Source organism: Vidua chalybeata, chromosome 7, assembly GCF_026979565.1.
Source record: "Vidua chalybeata isolate OUT-0048 chromosome 7, bVidCha1 merged haplotype, whole genome shotgun sequence".
NCBI lineage: Eukaryota > Metazoa > Chordata > Aves > Passeriformes > Viduidae > Vidua > Vidua chalybeata.
This window is the reverse complement of record NC_071536.1, coordinates 20,460,842-20,482,785: the sequence shown is the minus strand read 5'-3', so window position 1 is coordinate 20,482,785 and position 21,944 is coordinate 20,460,842. Positions and strand designations below refer to the sequence as shown.

At 35.9% G+C, this 21,944-nt stretch overlaps 1 protein-coding gene across 1 annotated transcript in view; it reads right to left on the bottom strand.

Annotated features, from left to right (window-relative positions):
* Window positions 1-10,189, bottom strand: part of LOC128790603 (sodium channel protein type 2 subunit alpha-like) — a 45,300-nt gene extending 35,111 nt beyond the window's left edge. The window contains exons 1-7 of the mRNA XM_053947493.1: window positions 9,917-10,189; window positions 8,117-8,235; window positions 6,772-6,861; window positions 5,788-5,916; window positions 5,059-5,150; window positions 3,966-4,202; window positions 485-548 (exon numbers count right to left, since the gene is read on the bottom strand). Of these exons, the coding sequence (XP_053803468.1) occupies window positions 485-548; window positions 3,966-4,202; window positions 5,059-5,150; window positions 5,788-5,916; window positions 6,772-6,861; window positions 8,117-8,235; window positions 9,917-10,189 (1,004 nt within the window). The remainder of the gene's footprint in view (window positions 1-484; window positions 549-3,965; window positions 4,203-5,058; window positions 5,151-5,787; window positions 5,917-6,771; window positions 6,862-8,116; window positions 8,236-9,916) is intronic.
* Between the last annotated feature and the right edge of the window lie 11,755 nt (window positions 10,190-21,944).

The window sequence follows — 21,944 nt, the reverse complement described above, 5'->3', positions numbered from 1 at the left end:
TTTCATGTGAGTCTGCCTGTTTGATGTGCATTTATACACGTTACATTATTATCTCAGAGTTATATATATAAGTTAAACGTTTACAAAAATAGTTTGTGTGTTTTAAAGCTATTACAACCAAACCCAAGGGATGGACTGATAATTCATAAACATATAGAATTATATGATTTGGTTATTATATGATTACTATTTTAGGGTTGAGAAATGGCAGGAAACCCATGGAAAACAATGTTCTTAAGTCATTGATAACACAAGGTCTACTTGCTAAGTGGAATTTTCTAGTTACATATGAGCTTTTAAGACAAATTTCCAGCAAAGCATTTTGTCATTTAACATTTTTACTCATTCAAGTGTCTAACTACTAGGAACCAAGACCGTATTTTTATTAACTCTGACATTAGGTAACTAAATTATCTTTTTAAAGTTTAGATTGATATTTTTTACATGTTTAGACAGATAGTATGTAATTTTCAGTGTACCTTACCCTGCATCTGAGCTATTGCCACAGAGCAGAAAATCCTTTGCTCCTTCTGGGCGATAGAAATGACCTAAAGAAAAAAAAAAAGAAGTAGCATGTTTACAATTGAAAGGAGTTTTTTTGGTTTCTTTTGTGAGGATGAATCTATGTTCAAGTCATCAGGTTTTGAATGTTCATAATCTCCCATTAATGTTTTCTCAACAATGGGTTCAAAAACTGGCAGAATCATAGAATTGCTTGGGTTGGAAGTGACCACAAAGATTTGTTTCCAAGACACCTGCCATGGGCAGAAATGCCATTTAACAGATTGGGGCCCCATGCAACCTGGCCTTGAACACTCCCAGGGATGGGGCATCCACAGCTTCTCTGGGCAACAAAATAAAAACAAATTACAAAAATAAAATTCTAGAACAATGATTAGAACATAAATTGCATATTCTTTTCTTGAGCCACTGTCCACTGAATACCCTTCCAATACAGATAAGAGATATAAAATACAAAACTTAAAACTCCTCTTATTCAGTAAGTAAACTGTTATCAGACAAAGCCTGCCTCCTTTAAAAAGGAACATTTATAATGGCTTTCTGGCAGTTTTGCAGTCAGAGTAACATTAACTAGCACATCCTGGGAAAATATGACACAGCAATTAAAAATAAGACAGGTGCTCCAATTACAATGTTCTAACAGCTGCTGTACTATAAACAACTTTACAGAATTTTTATTTTAATTATAAGGTGGTAGCCTTCAGAAAAAGAGAAATATATGTTATTAATGAATAACAATTGTGCTGTCCTTAAAATAAAATTAAAAAAAAAAAAAGAAAAAGAATACAGTTAGAAAGATGATAATGAATTAGGGAAGAAGTTTACAGAAGGTAGACCCCATTCAGTGGAACCTAGGCAAACTGGAAAAACAGGCTGACAGGAGACACATAAAATTCAGCAAAGACAAACACAGCTGTGTATCTGGGAGGGAAGAGCCCCTTGCAGTGATACAGGCTGGGAAGTGACTGGCTGACAACAGTGCTGCAGAAAATGCACTGGGAATTTTGCTGGACAGAGAGCCAAGAGAGGCTGAGTCAGCAGGGTGCTCTGACACCCAAGAAGGGCAACAGCCTCCAGGGCTGCTGGAACAGGAGGGGAAGTGACTGCCCCCCTCAGCTCTGCACTCATCAGACCATACCCAGAGTACTGTGTGCAGGTTTGGCAGCTCAGTGCAAGCAGACATGAATAAAATGGAGCACAGGGTCACCAAGGTCACAAGGGGGCTGGAGTATCCACTATGTGCTGAGAGGAACCTGCGCGCGTTCAGCCCGGCAAAGGGAGGGCTCTGGGGGGAGTTGGTAGAAAGCATCCAGTAACTCCAAGGAAGTTATCAAGGGGACAGAGACAGGTTCTTCTCAATTGTGCATGGCAGAAGAATGATAGACAACAGGGATAATTACAAACAAGAGAGGTTCTGACTAGATACAAGGAGATACTGCTCACCATGAGGATACCCAGGCACTGAGATCTGGAAAAGAGATAGAAATCTGGGAAAACATTCAACTAAATCAACCTATTATAGCTGTCATTCACTCAACCTAGTGCTGTCATTCTCAGCTGCTTTCAAGCTGACAAAGGTTTTGGCTTTCATAGGGTAAAAAACTTACTGTATTTAAATAATCAGGAACAGCCCATAATATACGAATATAGGATGATGAATAATATTTGAACATAGAAGGATTCTAAACTGAACATTTAAATATAGTGATGAATATAGTTTTGAATCTACCATTCAAAACCAGTACTTATAATGCAGCTGACACTGCATTATACAAATGATTAAGAATAGATATGAGAGAAAGCAGGAATACAAAAACAACCAGACCAAACAGCCTTGCCTGCATCAGCACTCTGTGATGCCCAGCAAAGACAAAACATGTAGCACAGAAAGCAACTGATATTCCAGAAAATTTCATTTCTTTTAGATTGCCACCTAGTGCAAACTGGAAACAGAGAATCTATTTACAGGTACTGTATAACCTGTATCTGAAGTGAGAATTCACAAATGTTCTGTAGCATCTTCAAACTATCAGCCAAAATTGCCCAAAAAGCACTATCACCACTCCATTTTCACTCCATCCCTTCTTAGGAAAACTAGCTAAAACAACAGATTTCACAAAAAACATAAACACAGTCACAGAATTTAAACAATTCATAACTATAGAAAGATAACCCAAAAATGCAGAAAACAGCAGACAACTTTAATGCCCAATGTTAAAAATGGGAGAAAATCTGGTTCATCAAAACTCAGCCTGTAACAACAGTATTTTCCTTTACTTTTTGTGAGAGTCACTGGGGAGGAAAGCTAGCATCCATTATCCTACATATTTCTTTTTACTTAAATACACAACTTTTATAATTAATCACTAAGCAATGCCCTGTAAATCCACTTCTAGTACAAACCCACACAGGGGGGAAACAGATTTTTCATAATTAGAGAAGTTATTATACTACATCTCACATTTCATTGTGTATTATGTTATTGATGCAATCACTTAAAAGGACAGAAATACAAAACATAGGCATCTGCATGTTTCTGAACCAGCCTGGATGTTACCCCTTCAGTCTACAGACATTAAGCCTGCTGGAAAATATCTGGATAAAACCATCTTTTTCAGTCCCAAGCAACAAATCCTAAAGCTGAATACCATCTCTTTCCTACCAGAATCTCAACCTGCCTGGGGAGTTGTGTATCAGTGAAAGCAACTGGTTTGTTACCTCTACCAAATTAAAAAAAAAACACCTCTTAACTAGGCCCTCATATTTATCTAGCCTTTCTCTGTCTTTTTTATACCCTAAAGATACAAAAACAGCATAAAAGAATTGGTTTTGTGAGGCCTTGAGAAGACTAGGGAGGGAGCAGGCGTGGAAGAAGGCATGGGCAAAGATCTCAGTCCACCTACAAGTAAAACATGAAAGACTGTAATGAAGATGGAGCCTGACTCATCTCAGGAGCGTACTCCGGAATGATAAGAGGCAACTAATAAAAGTTTGAGCATGGGAAATTCTGAAATGATATTCAAGAAAGTTTCTGTGAGACTGGTCAAATGCTGGCACACGCTGCCCAGAAGAAGCTGTGGCATCTCAATCCTTAGAGACACTAAAAATTTGACGGGAACAAGGGATTGAGCAGTCTGCTCGAACTGGACCTGCAGCTGAGAGGCAGCTGGTCTGGACTGTGGAGATTCCTGTCCAACCTGCATGATTCCATTATTCTAAAACTAACATAAGCCTCTACATACATTTCTAAGGGCAGTTAATGGAAAGAGCAACCACGTCAGCATGAGTTTGGGATGTAATATACACAAATTCCTATTCTTTGCCATCCAATTAATTTTTTTTTAATCTTTAGTCTGCAGTATAAAACATTTATCTTGTGATGGTATGTTGGTTTATATACAAAAAAAAAAAAAAAATCAGCAAGTTACCACAGTATTTCTTACTTTCTTCATTAATGTATGCTGCCCAGTCAAATTCTGTACCATTAAAGTATGGGACTACATGCTTTTCATAAGCTGTTGAATTTTCTGTTGGCCAGAACAGGCATTTATTCTTCAGGTTGCCCATAAACAGCTGCAACCCTATCAGTGCAAATACACTCAAGCAAAATACAGTCAGGATCATCACATCCGAGAGCTTCTTCACAGACTGAATCAGGGCTCCTACAATAGTCTTCAGGCCTGCAAACAGAGGCAGATTTGTATTACAATATTAAATATCTAACTAAGCTACAATGCAATCTAAATGTTTCCAACACACTACTAAATACCATGCACAGCTTCAAAACAACAGTCTTAAAGCATTTTCCAAAGGAAAAGCTACCAATAAGTTTCATCATTCCTGAAAAATATTTTGAAATTATGAATGGGAATGAATGGCACACATTCCAAAGCACCTGCTCTACAAATCAAGACCTTTCAATTCATGCTCTCTATATATGTACACTACATGTAAAGAAAATAGTTCATTTTATTTTCTTTTTGATGCCTCTTGCTCCAAACCTTTGCCAATATTCTATTACAATACACAACATTTGGTTCTATAACAGCAAACAAAAAGAGACCGCAATTTTATTTCAGTAGTAATTTTAATGCCTACATTCTAATGCATCATCTTCTGATGGAGGTGGGGTTTGGTGAAGATGGGCATCATAAGCTAATAACTACATCATGCAATCCCCATGCTATTCATTATTATCTTATTCCTCTGTCAGAAATTCAACTTTTACGAAACTCTAAAATTTTCAATCCCAAATGTCTTTCATAAATACGTATATGTAACATTAATATTCAAAAGACTTAATTTTGATCCTTAATGTGGGAGAGAAAATTTGACATCATTACATGGAGGAATATACAGGCTATGCAAATGAGTTCTTCATGCAATTGACTATTAAACTCTGAGGCTAACTGTTTTACAGAATTAGAAATGGAAATGAAATTGAAATTAAGACGAAAACCAGGATGTTTCTGTCAAAAACATGAGTTCAGCTTCTGTGCAGTTTCAGTCAGCCTCAGTGTTTAACCTCGCTCTCACCTGGAATGACTGATATTGTTTTCAAAGCTCGGAGAACTCTGAATGTTCTCAACGCTGAGACATTGCCCAGGTCCACAAACTCTGTCACATATCTGTAGTGAGGGATTCCACACACAAACACAATGACAGCACACACAAAATTAAACAGAGGTGACGTAGAGTGTATACTATTTTACACAGTTACTTCTTACCTGGAATTACAGAAATAGTTTTCAAAGCTCTCAATACTCTGAAAGTTCGAAGAGCTGAAACATTGCCTAGGTTTACAAATTCTGTTATATACCTGTAGGATTAAATCACAGTTATTCAGAATTAAGGCAGAGTTTATACCACTTACCTGGACCTGAAATCCAGAAATCCTGGGGGTTTTGTTTTGGTTTTTTTTTTGTTTTGAAGGAATAAGTTAAAAGCAAAGACTTGCATTCATATTTTCCTGTTTCAATTAAGTTTTCCCTAAGAAATTCACCCTTAACTGCAAATTTAAAATGAAACCTAAAAGACCTGCTTTTGTTATTAAAATCCTTTTTTAAATTGATTGTCAGTGGTATCTTCTGTACTGTGGAATAGTCCACCAATTCTGCTATGTGCTACATTAGTGCAAAATATTCTAGAGGAAAAACCTGAAGCACAATTCAGCTACAATTAAATTCATATGAACAAATATAAGCCAAACAAATTATTACAGGTTAAAAAATTTGTTATTTTACTTAAAAAACATTATATACTTACGCAAAGGAAATGACAACAAAATCAAGCCAGTTCCAGGGGTCACGAAGGCACGTAAAATCATTCATACAGAAGCCTCTTGCAAAGACTTTTACTAGAAATTCAAAAGTATAAATTCCAGTGAAAGTGTACCTATGAAAAATCATTCAAGCAAAAGTTAAAGATTGTTGTGCTGTTCAGTGACACATCATGAGCATACAGGAAAATAAGTCAAACCCAGTAATTAGTACATGCACTGAACAGCAGTTATAAACTCACATAAAGTATGACTGTTTTTCCACCATTCTTTTGTGAGACAATAGGATTATACTTTTTAATTTTGTTCAAAAAATATTTTTGCAGTTTCTAGCACATAAGATTTTTTAATTTCAGCAATAATAATGATAATCATGAGTAACATGAAAAAAAAAAATTGTTCAAATAACATTTGAGCATGTTTGCCACATGAGAAATAAAGTCCATGGGTAAGTAAAATCTATTTACTGAAGGTACTTTACAGTTGACCAGGCAGACCTAAGAATGATAAATGCTAATCCTCAGCAGATGTACTTTCTTTAAAGATTGGGTGTCTCCCATAACTAGATTTTGCTGCACAAAATGAAGATGTTTCAGAGGGGTTAGAGAAAGCATCTTCCACACTGAAAACCAGTAGTTTTGGGTGGAATGACCAATTTCTTTTTTTTTTTTTTTTTTTTTTTTTAATTATAAAGAACAGGAAGGAGAATTCATGAAAACATTGCTTGTATGAACATTCTGAGGAAATGTATTTATCAGCATTTTGTTCAGAGACAAAGTTTAAGAATGCCACAGTTTTTTTTCTTCGCAGAGCTTGCAGGACTGTGCTGCTTTGGGTTGCAGCCACAATCAAGAAGGGAAAAGGAGAATACTGGTATTACAGAAGTAAGTAAAACTGCATGGTCTAGCTCTTAATTTTCTTTTCATTATTAAAGCATTTTAACAATTATTAGCCCATTTAAGTATACTTACTCTACATTCTTCGCCCATTCTGGAAGATTCCCCCATGTCATTAACACACAATTTGCCAAAATAGTGAGCATAATGACCTTGTTGAACAATGTTGACCGTAGTTAAGGAACATACCCTTTTAAAAGCCAAATTTGCACAACACAAAATACAAGGAATTGACCAGGACATAGAATACTGACAACATACACAATACAAGTCAGTTTACTATCACTAGCAATGTCATAAATAATGCAAAGATATTTCACAAGAATGATGGTTATACACCTATCACAGAATCATTTAGGTTTGAAAAGACTGCTGAGGTCACCAAATTCAACTTCTAACTCTTCACTTGTCAACTAGACCATGGCACTACATGCCACATACAGCCATTTCCTGAACACCTCCTGGATATTGACGCTACTACTTCCCTGGGAAGTCCATTCCAATGCTTGACATACTTTTTTGTGAAGAAATTCCTCCTGATGTCCAACCTGAACTTCCCCTGGTGCAGCTTGAGGCCATTTCCTCTTGTCCTGTCACTGGTTACCTGGGAGAAGAGCCTGCCCCCCACCTGGTTACATCCTCCTTCCCTCAGCTGCTCCTCACAGGACTCACTCTCCACACCCTTCACCAGCTTCACTGCCCTTCTCTGGACCTGCTCCAGCACCTCGATGTCCTTTCTGAACTGAGGTGCCCAGAACTGGACACAGCACTCGAGGTGTGGCCTCACCAGTGCCGAGTACAGGGGGACAGCCATTGTCCTGGCCCTTTTGGCCACGCTATTCCTGATACAGGCCAGGATTGCCCCTGGTTTTCTTGGCCACCTGGGCACACACTGATGTGTGCTGTGGCTGCTGCATGTGTTCAGCTGCTGTGTACCAGCATCCCCAAGCCCTTTTCCACAGGCCACTTTCCAGTCATTCCGTCCCAGCCTGTAGCACTGCATGGGGCTGTTGTGGCCAGTTTGTAGGACCCAGCAGTTGGTCGTGTTGAACCTCATGCTCTTGGTCTGGCCCATCAATCCAGCCTGTCCAGATCCCTCCACAGGGCATTCCTACCCTCCAGCAGATCGACACTCCCACGCAACTTGGTGATATCCACAAACTCACCAAGGGCACGCTCACTCCCCTCATCCAGATCATCCATAAAGCTTTTAGACAGGGTTGGGTTCAATACTGCACCTTAGGGAACTCTGACTTTTCTTCTGAATTTCATCAGCAGGTGAAATGACTAATCTTAGCTCAGATTGATTTTGAAAGAATTAAAGGCAAGAACACATTCAAACACTAAATCAAAACTCCTAGTGTTAATATTAATAATATTAATCAGTAACAATTTTTAACAAACCACTTGAAAAGGATATGAATGAACCAAAATCTTAATAGCTAGTCTTCTAGTGATATTGAAAGGAGATAAAAGGTACAAGGCAGGTGTGGCACTGAACCTGTGGATTGTCTTCGCTTTATCCAGTACTATAAATGTCTAAAAATAGACAAAAAGGGCATCAGGGTAGTGGGGTTAGGAAATTAAGGATACATTTTAGCAGCTTTAGCATAATACACATTACACACATGTCAGTAGCCAAATTTATTTTCAGTAGAATTGCAGAAGGAAATAACAGATTCTAAATTTTCATATGAGCAACAAAAATGCTACACCATGCATTCTTTGTGCTCTTAAAATCTGCATTTCAGATTTTCTAGGATTAAGTTATTACATTAAAACTATAATTTAAATGTCCCTTTTTACATTTAAATTTAATGCAGCTCTTTTACTTGCATTTCAGAACAAAGTTGGCAACACAAAACAAAGCACTTAAGTAACCAATTTTTGGGACCTCACAAGGAACTATTTAACCATTTCAGCATGTTAAAACTGCTTTTGGGGTGAGACATCCTTGACTTTTAAAATCCTTGGCTTTACTGCTTTTATTGCTTGTGCAGCTGTCACTATTAACCATCAACGTAACCATTTTTGATTTTAAATAGGAGACACGATGAAAATATCATCTAATGAAATCTTAATTCAATCTACATTTAATGACTATTCTCCCAGAATTTAATATCTGGAAATAAGCAGGCTACAACACTGAATATTTCTGTTTTCTAATGTTATTTTACTACAAAATAAAAAGGTAATTTGTCAGTAGTGTTTGTGAAGTCAACAGAACAAAAACTGAAATAACTAAAAAATCTGCATCTGATTATTAGTATTCAACATTTTATACTAGGAAAAAACACTACTTTAATTAGGTTGCTTATTACAGATATAATACAGCTCTTTGGTTAAATTCTTATCTTGCAAGATACTATTTTGTTGATTATTCAGTACTTAATTTCAAAAACCCATTCTCTGGTTTTAAGTCAAAAAGCATTTTATTGATTACACAATAAAATAACAACTTGCTACTTATTTTGTACTGCCTTTTTAATGTAAACTCAGTTTTGTTTTCTTTCTTGACATCATTTCACTTCACACGCATATATAAAAATAACTTTCCTTCATGTGTACTTGCCAAAGTAAACACCTTGCTCTTTTCTTCCTTTTTGATCAGTATTTCTATGAATGAAACTGAATCAGTATATATCAATTTAGATTTTGTCTTCAGGTCTATATTGGGCCTATAACATAGACCCAATATCGAAACACAAATATTGGTTTAGTCTTTACGCTTTTTTTTTTTTTAATTTTGTAAACCAAACATTTTTATGATATTTTCAGGAATGTTTGACAGTGATTGTTCTGTCATATGACTGAGTGAGCATTTTGTCTAAAGACATCTGTAACGAACTAGATCTCGGGTATCATGTTTCTTACAAAAACCCAGAGAGCAGCCAGAGAGATGGAAAGTTTTCAAATGGTTCAGTATTAAATCAGATCTGAAGAGATTACAGGACATTTAATACAAAATCCATTAACTAAAATACCATAACATGAGACATTAAAAGAAAATTGCCTTTTTTCCCTTTTTTTTTTAAAGGCAACTTTAGCAAGAGTTACAGTTGTAACTGCAACTTTATAATTAAATCAAAATAACTAACATGATAGCACCTACTGCATGATACTTTCAACCAGTGCTTCTAACCAACTCCCCAGCAGAGCATTTATCAGGTTACAGTAAAACAGGAGTGCTCTAATTACATTCTTAATACAAACCACTTACTTTTTTATTGATGTAATATGGGTCCAGGTCCTCCAGGGGTTCAGACACCATTCCTGGAGGAATATCACCATAAATAAATGGCAGTGTCTTTCCTGCCTCTAAGTCATTATTTGGCTCTGGGTGGTTTGCTTCATGACCAGCATCATCTGTAGGCTCATCTTGGTCAGAATGAAATTTTTCATCAGCAATACGTTTTTCAATAGCTGCAAGAGATTCTTCAGTGAAATAGAAGAAGCTGTCAGGTCCTGGTGGTACCAGCATTGCCCGTGCCATCTTTTCATTCTGCAAATTTTAAAAGCTTTTAGGCTCTTGTGTAAGAAGATCCTAGGAGGACATGTAGGAAAAAGAAAGAAGAAACAGAAGGTCACACCACCAACAAAATCCCCAAATATCAGCTTTTGACATCGTCAGAATCTGCCTCTTTCTCTTTATAAAGCCCTGTAGGAAGAAATATTTAAATTAACAGCCAGACACTTAATAGAAAATTAGCTACTCATGGCAAAGAGATAGAAGTTAGGAAGTAAAGAAAAAAATAATGAAAGAAAAAAGAGACAAAATTTTCTTACAGTTTGTCAACTCAGGGTAATACCTCACAACAAAAAAAGAACAAACATTCTAACTTTCCCTATCCTAATATTAAGTTACTTTATTGTGAAAAAGTAAAAAGTGTTTCAGCACAGCTAAGTATTGCAGTCAATGATCACAACCTCTGCCATAAAGATCTATACATTTTTGGCACACCACCTTAAAAAACCTTGCATTGATATTACAAAGCAGAAAGAAAAAACATGCTATTTTTATTACTCTCAATTTCTTATGGCAACATTGCTCCATCTGGTGGCTTATACTACCACTGCCAAACTAATGTTTATGTGATACTATTAGGTACTACACAAACACATGGTATATATAAAGCCATATTCACAGGCAGAAAGCAACTGGCCTGAAGTTTAGTCTTTCCCTTTTAGGCTTTCTGATTCATATCTACCTGATTTCCAATTGTAACTTTGATGGCGCTCTCTCTGCAGTTACATGAGTTATGATGGATGAAGTGTTTTAGATTTATACAAAAAGCACAGCTCAAGTCTTTGGCACATACCACAACAGAGACATAAAGAGGGGGGGCTCTTTACACTGACTACTAAAGAGATGAGAAATTTCCTAATAAATAATTATAGAAATCAGACATTTTTCATGTCACCTGCTAAGCACTTTAAGAAAACACAGACAGTTTTTTTTTGTCTGGAAAAGAAAGCCTGAGAATGTCAAGTCTTTCCTTATTTATATAAAAATGCCTAATCTCATCTGTTCCATCTTAAAGCGATTCACCATTTTCAAATGCAAGATTTGATTGCTGTTTAGCCTTTTGGGGCAAATCGTTCTAAAGTCCTTAGCATCAGTGAGCCTGAAGATCTGACCAATCCTACTTGGACTGACAACCAGCTGTGTCTCAAAAGGTACTTTTCCTTCAGAAGCTGAATGACACACGTGGCTCTAAATAACCAAAAAACCTTCACCATCAAAAATGGAGCGAGATCTGTCTTCCAAGGAAGAACACCAGGACCCCTTTCCTTCAACTTCATTTTTACTTAAGAGCTAAGGTAACACAAATATTACACGGTACCTTTAGGTCATTTATTTAGCTTACAATTCTGGGTTTGGGTTTTTTTTTTATATAAAATGGAGGGGTAGATAGTATCTGCTTCTTCATTTGTAAGCTGCAAATTCAGAAAAATAATTTCCTTAGTGCAAACAGTTGAGTCTATATATATATATATATATTTTTTTTTTTTTTTAAGTCAAGGAAAGTTCTTGTAGGGGCTTTCTCCTACACCAAGGTGGTAGCAGTATTAAAGAGTATGTTTTCCTAAAAAAAAATGCTAGTAACATATGTATAATGTATGTATGTCTGTAACACAGGAATGACGTTTTATATACCAGTACTATATGTATTGTAACAGATTCTGAGGACAGCATTTGTAATAAAATTTGTATTTCATGAATGATGCAAAAAGTTAATGCCATTATAAGTAGTCCACATCCACTCAGTTATTATCTAAAATGGTTAGCAAAAAAGTAAGATGTACAGCTATCAGACCAACTTCTATCTTATAACCAAATGAAAAAGGAGCTGTACATATTGTGCTGCCCTGTCATGGGAATGTTGCTCTTTGGAGGCTAAATAAAATACAAGCTTTTCAGCACAGTTACACATTCACTGACCACTATGCCTATAAACAAGTAGGAGTACACCTGGCAGTCTAAGAAATACTTAGGTAACTTTGTGTTTCAATTATTATCTTCAGAAACAAGCATGTGAACAACAAAAACTAACCAAACAAAACCAAACAAACAAAAAAAAGGGAGATATTGGATGAGAATACAAATACATACCATAACATTCAGCTAATCTTTTAGAAGATGTTCTCATTATTTAATGAAGACTCAAACTTCAAAAATAGTTTTCTAGTCAATGTTAGGCATATAGACTTGGAAAGTGACAAATGAGATGCCCACAGAAACTACTTGTTATCAAACAATGTACTTGAAAATTTCACTAACTGTTATGTCTGTCTATGCATTTTGTCCAAATTTACTCTTTAAAGGTCTATAATGCATAAAAGTAAAAGTTCATAACTGTTCATTTTACCAAATACCACTACAGCCTTATGGCAGTTTTTCTGAGTTATTGCAGTTGTGATCAGAATGAAAACCAATGTTTCCGCTTGCGTGTTCATATTCCGCTGGTTTATTCAGCAAGGCTGAAGTGGTACCCGTAGGGCTGAGATGAACTCCAGCATTTCTCCCTAGAGACACCACAGTCAACGTCTGCAGCACAATTTTCAGTGTTAACACAAACCAAAAAAGTAATTTTCCACTACATGACAAATATCTTCTATGAATGCCTTATTCTAGCAGCCTAATCACGGCCCATGCTGGGAAAAAAAAACCCCACCTATTAAATATTTCTTGAGTTTCAGTTCAGTGACTGTTTCCTTTTCATGACTGTTTTAAAGTACTGCAAATACATAAGTGTTGTAACACTGTGGAAGAAAGTGATGCTGCTTATACTGTTATCTCATGAAAATCACTTTACCCAAGAAAAAAACTGAATAAAAAAACCCCAAAAAAAGATAAAGCAGGATAGATTTGTATGTGTCTCTTTCCTGCAATTTTGACAGCATTTGTATTACGAACTAAGATAACAATCAGACTAGAAAACCATATTTAATGTGAATCCTGAAGAAACTGTCACCATTCCGTCCAAAAAATCTCATGAAGGTCCTTTTGAAAGCCCAACATTAAAAAAAATCACCATCAGTAGAAACAAAACCCAGCACATAAATCCCCATTTTCTCAGCTTACAGTTAATAAATAGGCTTCTAATTTTTCATGGCTACGTTGTGCATGTAAACCTGACTGGAGACCCTGTCCATCAAGCAGGACAGAAAATTCAAATTAGAAATGAAAGATTACAGAAAACTGCTACAAACCACAGACTGTAGTAGGACGGTACTAGGAGGAAACTCCTAGGGCAGGAATGAACTAGTCAACAACCTGATACTAGTGGTAACATAAATATACTCTTATGGAGTATGGTTGAATGAGCAAGAATAATTTTTAGCTGATCTTTTGAAAAATAGTCTTAATACGTATACAATGAAAAGCATCAGGGTAATTTATATTAAGTTAGGGGTTTTAAGTTTGAGTCCACCTGACTGTGAAAATAAACATGAATATATAGTTTTTATTGTTTCCATATATATATCAATAAATTTAAAAAATACGTATTTGTTTCTATATTACTTTTAATATTTGCAAAAATAATGGTCAAGCTTAAACAAACCAGTCAGCAACAAACCCTCAGTACTTACAAAATGTGTTTCCCTAACATAGCATTTTTATCTTAACATTTTTCAAAGGTGGAAACAACACATCTTCTCTTCCTACTAAGTATTCTACAACATAATGATGAATGTTTTACAGTATTGTTTCCAATGTTCTTTCTGCTATGGTACATTTCATAGTGCTACTTGAGTAACTTGAATAAAGCTTTCAGAGTACTAAAGAAGCCATACTACTGAAACTACTACGCCTCAAAACACATCTAAGCCTCACATGTATGAAATTTCATTAAAAAATAAGACAGGTAAAGATGTTCAGTGAACTTCATTTAGGCAAGTGATCAAATCTGAGGAGTCATAATCAAATTTACAGATTTATTTTTTTGCTAGGCTCTTTTTTGTGCATTTCTGTATATAAAAAAAATAAGGTGTTTTTTTCCCATGGGTGTTTAATTCTACTATATAAATTAAGACTTATTTTATTAACTAATATATTGTCATTGAGCAGTGATGGAGCCTTCATTTTCTACAGAAAATAAGACAGGTTTATTACTGCTATGTCAATTTTACAATTCTGTAACAAAACTGTTTGCAAAACAAGCAGGAGGCTCTAAGACAAATCCAGAAAATTCTTAGGACAGTGGTTTAATCTAGAAAGCATCTGCTCCTAAACATCAATAAGAACTAAAAGGTTTCTGAATTATTTATTGCTTTGAGACTGAATAGATTAGATCTATGCTATATTTCACCCCTGATACTTCTCAACAAAAGATTGTGCTAATGCAATAGCACTAAGTGGGACAGCTGATTTTTAAAGAAAATATTTTACCATGTCATTCTTTTGTCTGTAAGTAATTTCATTCTCTATAGCTTGTCCATGAAAATAATTTTAAAACTCGAAAATAAATGCTTACAGAAGACAAAATGCACTTCTGTTCAGTTTAATGGGTTCTACCCCTTATATGAAAATTGCCTCACACAACCTGTATTACTTCCAAAGATACTCTAAACTAGATATTTTCAATTCAACAGCCTCTGATTTCAATTTGTGAACTTACGGTAATACACAGAAGACATACAAAAATATTGCGGGAATGAAAAATGCTTAAAATATAGAGGATGCTACAGCTGATCTTAAAAAAAAAAAGAATTCTCTAATATAAGCCCACTTTTAGAATCTGCAACCACTTAGAGGCAGATCAGTTTGCCTTTCCTTTATGTCAGAAAATGCATTAATTGGGTGCAGATCTAGGAAATTCAGTCCTCACAAAAAGCAATTCAATCCCCATGTATCAAGCAGCCACCTTGGAACAGAGCCAATACAGCAAATAAAAAAAAACTGTAAGAGATTTTACTATTGGCTAGGCACGGAAGAACTGTGAAAAACACGATACATTGCCACAAATGTGATAGGCACATATGATGATATTTCTCTTATCTGTATGACTACTTGGACATTTCTCCAGACGAGAGGAATACTGCTCAAAACATCAAGTTTTGATGCTTCTAGTTAGGTCCAAATAAGTTATGTAGCCAACTCTCTGCATTATAAACCTAATTTAAAGCTTCCTCAGCCTGTTAACTCCTCTTACAATATAAAGACAAGTTTCTATCAGATTTGCTCCTACACTAAGGCTGTTATTCACTTCAATAGCCCATCACTTCAACAGCCCATTACTTTCATGTATTTATAAAATAATATGTAGAAATTGTAAAAATTCTCTCAGTATTTTCATCTGGCGACATAAGTTCAGTGAACATTTTCTGTGAGTCACATAAATGATATCAGTCACTGAAACTTATCTTTACATTCTTATGTTATACTGTGGGGCAGATTTGTTGTTGTAAATCCTGGTGTTCAGTCTTGCAAGATTTCATTATCAATGTGTAGGGCTTTTTCCTCCTCATTTCTCCAGATTACTTCTTCAATTTTCTGCTGTTATTTATGTGTCATTTAACAAATTTATGACAAAATAAGACTTTACATAGTTTCCATCACAAAGCCCTGATAACGTGTGTTTAGTGCCTTTGCTCCAAAACACTATTTGTATGATGCCAAAGATGATAATATCATCTTTGATATTTATACGTTTGGATAATATTTCTGTATCAATTCATAGGAAAGACAACTATAAAAACTTTTAAATACTACTTCTATCTGTGGACTGAAATCAGTGTGTATCTAACTCCTTGGTTTGATTCTTAAAAGATGTGGCAGCAGCTCTCTGGCCACAGAGAGAAACACACAACTTTCCCAGGCATCACCTGAGAAAGGCTGTGAGAAGATCAGAGAAAAGAATGAGAAACAATTCTTATCTCCACTTGCTGCACCTGTTACTGTGAACATGTGGAATGTGTTATGGAGATCTGTTTACCAAAGGGTGGTTTCCTAATTAGCCAATGGTGATGGTGTCTTAATTAAAGGACCAATCAAGTACACGTGCATTGTAACTGTCTATAAAAGCAATGGGTTTCTTAATAAAGATAGATGGAGCAGCCTTCTGTGAATCATGGAGTCAAAATGCTAATTATCACCTGGCGAGGGGTCTGCCTTGTGATGACAAAAAGATAAACAGAAAAAAGAAATTTCTCAGTGGATAATATATAGTAACATAACATAGCTGCTTAGAGATTAAGCTATGAAACGATACTCTACATATATTTTAAAATAATCATTGTACTTCTGCACTCTTTATTTTCCTTGCATTCCTTAGCTGAAAGAGAGCATGAAGGAAGGGCAACTACTACAAAGGATAAGTTTATTTTCTTCACATGGAGTCTTTATTACCCAGTAATTATGAGTTACAAAACAGAGTACACCACTTAAACTTGTTTTAACTATTTGAACTCCTTAGGATGTAACAGCCAGATTCCTAAAATTGTAGTTCTGGAAACAGGGAAAAAAATTGAGAGCCGCTTTCATTCTTTTATGGCTAGGTGCTAGAATTTTCCCAGGGAATCCAGTGCTGAACCATTAAAATATATCCCCTGAAAGTTCATTTACTACTCAGAGAGACTGCCTCAGCAGCAAATCAGATGTGCTGCAGAACTTGCTCAGGCCTCATAAGTTTGTAATAATTAATTATTAATACAGTACTAAATAAATTAAATGCAATTATATTGCAAAGTACATAAACATTGCGCACAGTAAAGAAACTGCATGCATCCACGTACATGGGATTTTTCATTACTCTGACTCTTACAAGTATCAAGCCTCATTTATCAGAACGCTCCAAGTAAATCACTCGAAGTTTGTACATGATACCACCTCCAAGTGAATTATTCCAACTTATGCAGGTGAATCCCTTGTTATAAATTTTTTACACTAGACTGTGAAGTGATTGAGTTTTTTTATCTTTCTGATAACTTCACTGTAAAATTCTTGGATGCCTTACCTCTATCAGATTAAAGTTAATGTATTGAGATCCCTATGGCTGTACCAACACTGTGGTTACAGAAATAACTTTCATTAATGCAATCCTACTCTGATTTATGACCAATTCCATGAAAGTTAGAAGAAAACATTCTGTCTGATTTTTCCACACAAGGAATGTGTATGTCGTGTCTGAAATAGAAATGAATAGTTTGTACCAACTGCATCTAGAGGGGAAAAAAAAAGCAAAATTCTAATGAAAGTTTTGGTGTTGAATTCATAATAACTTATGTAAAATAAGACTGCAGATATCAGAGGAAAATATAGCTTGGTAGGCACCTTCTCAAGGCAGATAGTTCCAAACCCAGCTCAAAAGGAGGCAAAGGTTACCTTACATAATCTACAGGAAGTACAAGTATGTACAAGGGATGTGTTTAAGGTTGCTACCCCATATTCTTGCAGTGTGTCTTCCAGCCTGCTCCTCATGGAAGAGCCCAGGCTTCTTTTACCAGCTGTCTATCAGCCTCCTGCATCAGCTGCAGCCTCCAACCTTCTGGCTCATATTCTTGTAGGTGGAGCTCTGCAATAATTGCTGTAGGTTATTGCTTGCCTGTTATCAGAATTTCATTCTCCTTTTTGTGTTCTGCTTCAGTACTGGGCCACCACTAACACAAGGCACCACTGCAAAGCAACAGTGATAAATGATGTAAAACCAGTACAGCTCCCAAAAACCACCCCCCCCCCCAAAAAACAAAAGTGAATTAGGAACTTATATTAAATGAGCTTTTTAAGCTGTCCCAAATCAAAGCTTAATAACCTGAAGATTTGTTTAATATTAGAAAAGTCCTCTTAAATATTAATAAAGTAAAAATATACAAATTAGTAACATACTACAGAACAGAAACCTATGTTTGACTAGATTTGAAACAGTAAAAAATGTTCCTGAATCCTTAAAATGTACACAGTCTGGTTTTTATCTACCAGAAGCTAATTATATTTAGAACATAGCAGAAAAGAACATATCTACCGATAAAAGAAAATAAATTTTTTCATTGACTGAAAACTGCTAAAATTCTGAAGCTATCTTTAAGTTTATTTGCTGTTATAGGTAACATTGGTATTATGACCTAATAAAGATGATGGACTTTTATTAAATGTTTCTAACAACTATTTTAAAACAGTCATTCCATTGCACTTTTATTTCTCACAAAGAAAATGAAGACCTCTGTAAAATGGTCGGAGAGCATAACTGAACAGACATATAATTGGGAAGACTTTTGAAAGCCAATGTGCTTTGTTAGTGCATGTCATGAGCGTTTTAGCCTGCAAGCACTACTTATGTCAGGTCTTCTTCCTCAAATTTTTGCATAGCTTTTTTTTCCTTTTGGCAAATAAGAAAGCAGGAAAAATGAATGTGGAGGGGGGATGGGGGGGCAGGAGGAGGAAAGAAAGCAACTCTTCCACCAAAGTAAACACACAGAATGTGAAAACTGGCTGCAGAATGCAGAAGACACAAAGCAAGGAGTACAGCCAGACCTCTTTCCGTTCCTCTTTCTGGCCAGACAGGCTCCCTATATCTCATTTAATGGCCTCATTAGTGTAATCTGAGTCTACTTTCTGTGCTGGTCTAATTTCCTAGAAAGACTCGGCTACTGTTCTGCAAATGGATACACGCTGGGATGATTGGTAAAACCTGGCTCAGTTTACAGCAATGTGGGGGCAAAATTCCCACATCCATTCTAGGGCTTCCTGCAAACACACCAAAAGTGGAAAATGGCATCAGCATGCATCAATACAGAGATGTATGGTACGATGTTCTTGAAAAGGCCTACCTGTCCGGTTCAGAAAAGATTTTGTTCCTTCCAGTATATTACTGAAATTTTGTATGTATCAGAAAAAAATTGTTTACTAATGACATCCATTAAAAAAGCCACAGAAGCAGAATAAGCCTGTAAAACTGAAATGAGAGTTCAATACCAATTATTCCGTTCAGTTCAACAGCCTGAAACACAATGCTCTTTTGGTGCAAGAGAATTTCAGGCTGTCAGCCTCACTGAACATGAGAGCATGAGAAGGAAAGCAAGAATATGCTAGACCACTTGACACCATGATGGCATTTAAAACTGCATTTGTTCATTTTTTGGTTCGTTTCTCTTCTGTTTTAGTGGCGATTCAATTACTTACAAAGTAAAGCTTTTTTGGGTACAGATTGCCGTGTGCTCTGGGATGACTCTACTTGAGCAGGGAGGTTGGTCCCTTCCAACCTGACCTATTCTGTGATTCTGTGATTGGGAGCAGTATAACCTCCTGTGACTTGTGTTCCATAGTATGTTATTAGTTTGTACCTTCTTAGTTGTCATCTACATATTCTGTCCTAACCAATTCAATTTATATGGCACACTAACATTAAAAACTCCCATTATTAAAAATTCACTTAAAATTTCACGTACTGTGCATTTCCGTGAGTTTACAAAAAAACACTGGATTTTATAAATATGAAAACTAATGTAAGAGCATGTCTTCTCTTTGACACATTAACTATGGAATAGCCACAGGAATACCTATCAAGCAAAGATGCCAGGAGAGTGTAGACAAATCAAAGTGTTTTGGAGATCCAAAGAAACTCCTCTAGCTGAAGCAGAAAATATATACACAAAATATGTACATGTCAACAGCAATGTAGGAACTTGCAGAATATGGTAAAATTACAAATAGCACAGCACTTAGAGTGGACATAACAGAATTAGGGGAAGCATTGATAGCCTTTTTCCTCATGCCAAGTTCATCCCAAAAAAGCCCCAAACAATCAGGCACCCTTGTCATCATAATTTTAAACCAATGTTAACCAAACTAAATCCACCACTATGCCAGTGGCTGAAGTAAAGAGCTAGAGAGCATTTCCTTTGGTTTTTCTCCATGTTCTAACAATCACAACTAGTTTAATACAGAATTGCTTCCTATGACAAGTGAAAGACAAGTGGTAAAGAGATTGTGAAAGAAACTCAGAAAAGAAGTTACTTGAATTTAAAGTGTTAGAAAGTGTCAGGGTGAAACTAGTTTGATAAGCACAGGCCTCTTTCACAAACAAATAATCCCTGGATTTTACTACACTGTCTGCTCTGCTCAGTTGTGTTCAGGGGTGTAATTATTTTTAAAAGGAAATTTTTTCTTATGAGCACCAATTCTTTCCTATAAACAATGGTCATTCTCTTAGTCTTTGTCAGTCATTTTCAGACATTCATGTGATCATAACCCAGAACAAAGGAACTTCAAGGCAAATTTGGCAGTAGTTTTCTCTGAAAAAAGAGAATCTAAAAGTCTTAACATTTTCTGAAGTATTTGTCCTCCTTCATTCCCTTTTATTCTCGGCTTTATATTGTAAGATAGGTCTGCATTCAAATGTACCTGACATTACATCCAGTTGGCAAGAATACAACCAGAGACTTTCTCATACAAAACCCTCACCACTGGAGACCAAGGGACAGCTGGAAACACATCTCATATTTTCATTTACTTTCCATATTTACTTGCTTTTGAAAATAACTCCTGTTCTAGATTGTGTAAACAAAAATTATGGACAAGAAAAATGAACTAGATTAGGTTAAGCTATTATAAAACAAAACCCCCAAGTTATTGCTACTCTTGCGCCTGCAGAGGAAATGATGAACAAATCAACAGATACGACAGTATCCCTTAAAAGAATACAAAACCTGCTGAATGAAAAAGGGAAAACAATTCTGAAATATTAATCTAATTTCATAATTGGTTTTTTCTCCACTGAACATGTTCTACCCTCTGCATTTAAATTTAGTTTCAAAATCAAGACTGCATTGGCTGATACCAATTGCCAGCTGAAAAATGAGTAAGAGGCAGAAGTAAAACACTATATCACATCGAATTATTGAAAAATACTGAAATATTGACAATTATTAATGAAGTATTACCATTATAGTACCAGAATCTAGCCAGGGAAATACATTTTACAACCAATTTACCTGATTGAAAATCCATTTTAAAGGATTTCACTGCTTGTACAATGAGAAGTAATGTCCAGTAATTACGTATAAAAGATTCTTGAAGATCAGAAAGAAAAGGATAGACTTCTATGACCTTTTTCATTATAATCTTTAGACAAAGATAAATGTAGTGTTCTGGTTCAATCTCCTCTTCTGCTCACTAACATATAGAAATTGAAAAACATTTCTTTTTCACCTCAGGTTAGAATGCCAGATACCTGTATTTTCCCGAAGCATGCTTAAAAATTCAGTGATTAAGAATAAGGAGAGGTAACTGTTAGTTTAATTGACCTAGGTTTTGTAAATTGTGAAATATTCAAATTGCTTGCAATCAATTTATTAGCAGCATGACTATATATAAAAAAAAAACCTGCCAGGTTCACGCTGCCTTATCAGGATGAGCCACTTGGTAAAAGAAAAAGAACTGCATAGAAATGTGTCTTCCAATAGTACTTATTCTGAAGTCACAGAACCATCTACTGGCTTGGAATCACTTTCCTTGAACTCAGTGATTCATAACCCTTCCAAACAAACCCACCTGCACCCTTGGTGTGGTTCAACACAGCAGGTTGGACAGGGCTTTGAGCAACCCGATGGGTGAAAGGCGTCCCTGTGTGCCCCTGATGACAGGCCTGTCCCTGTCTCCAGCACAGACAGTTAAATACCCTTCTGACCAGCAAAGGCCCCACCTCCCAAACATGAAAGCACTTGGTAAGAGTCACACTTTTATTACTACTGCAAGATCAGCACAGGAAACATCCAAAGATGCCCTGATAGATAGTCAGTGTTTGGTC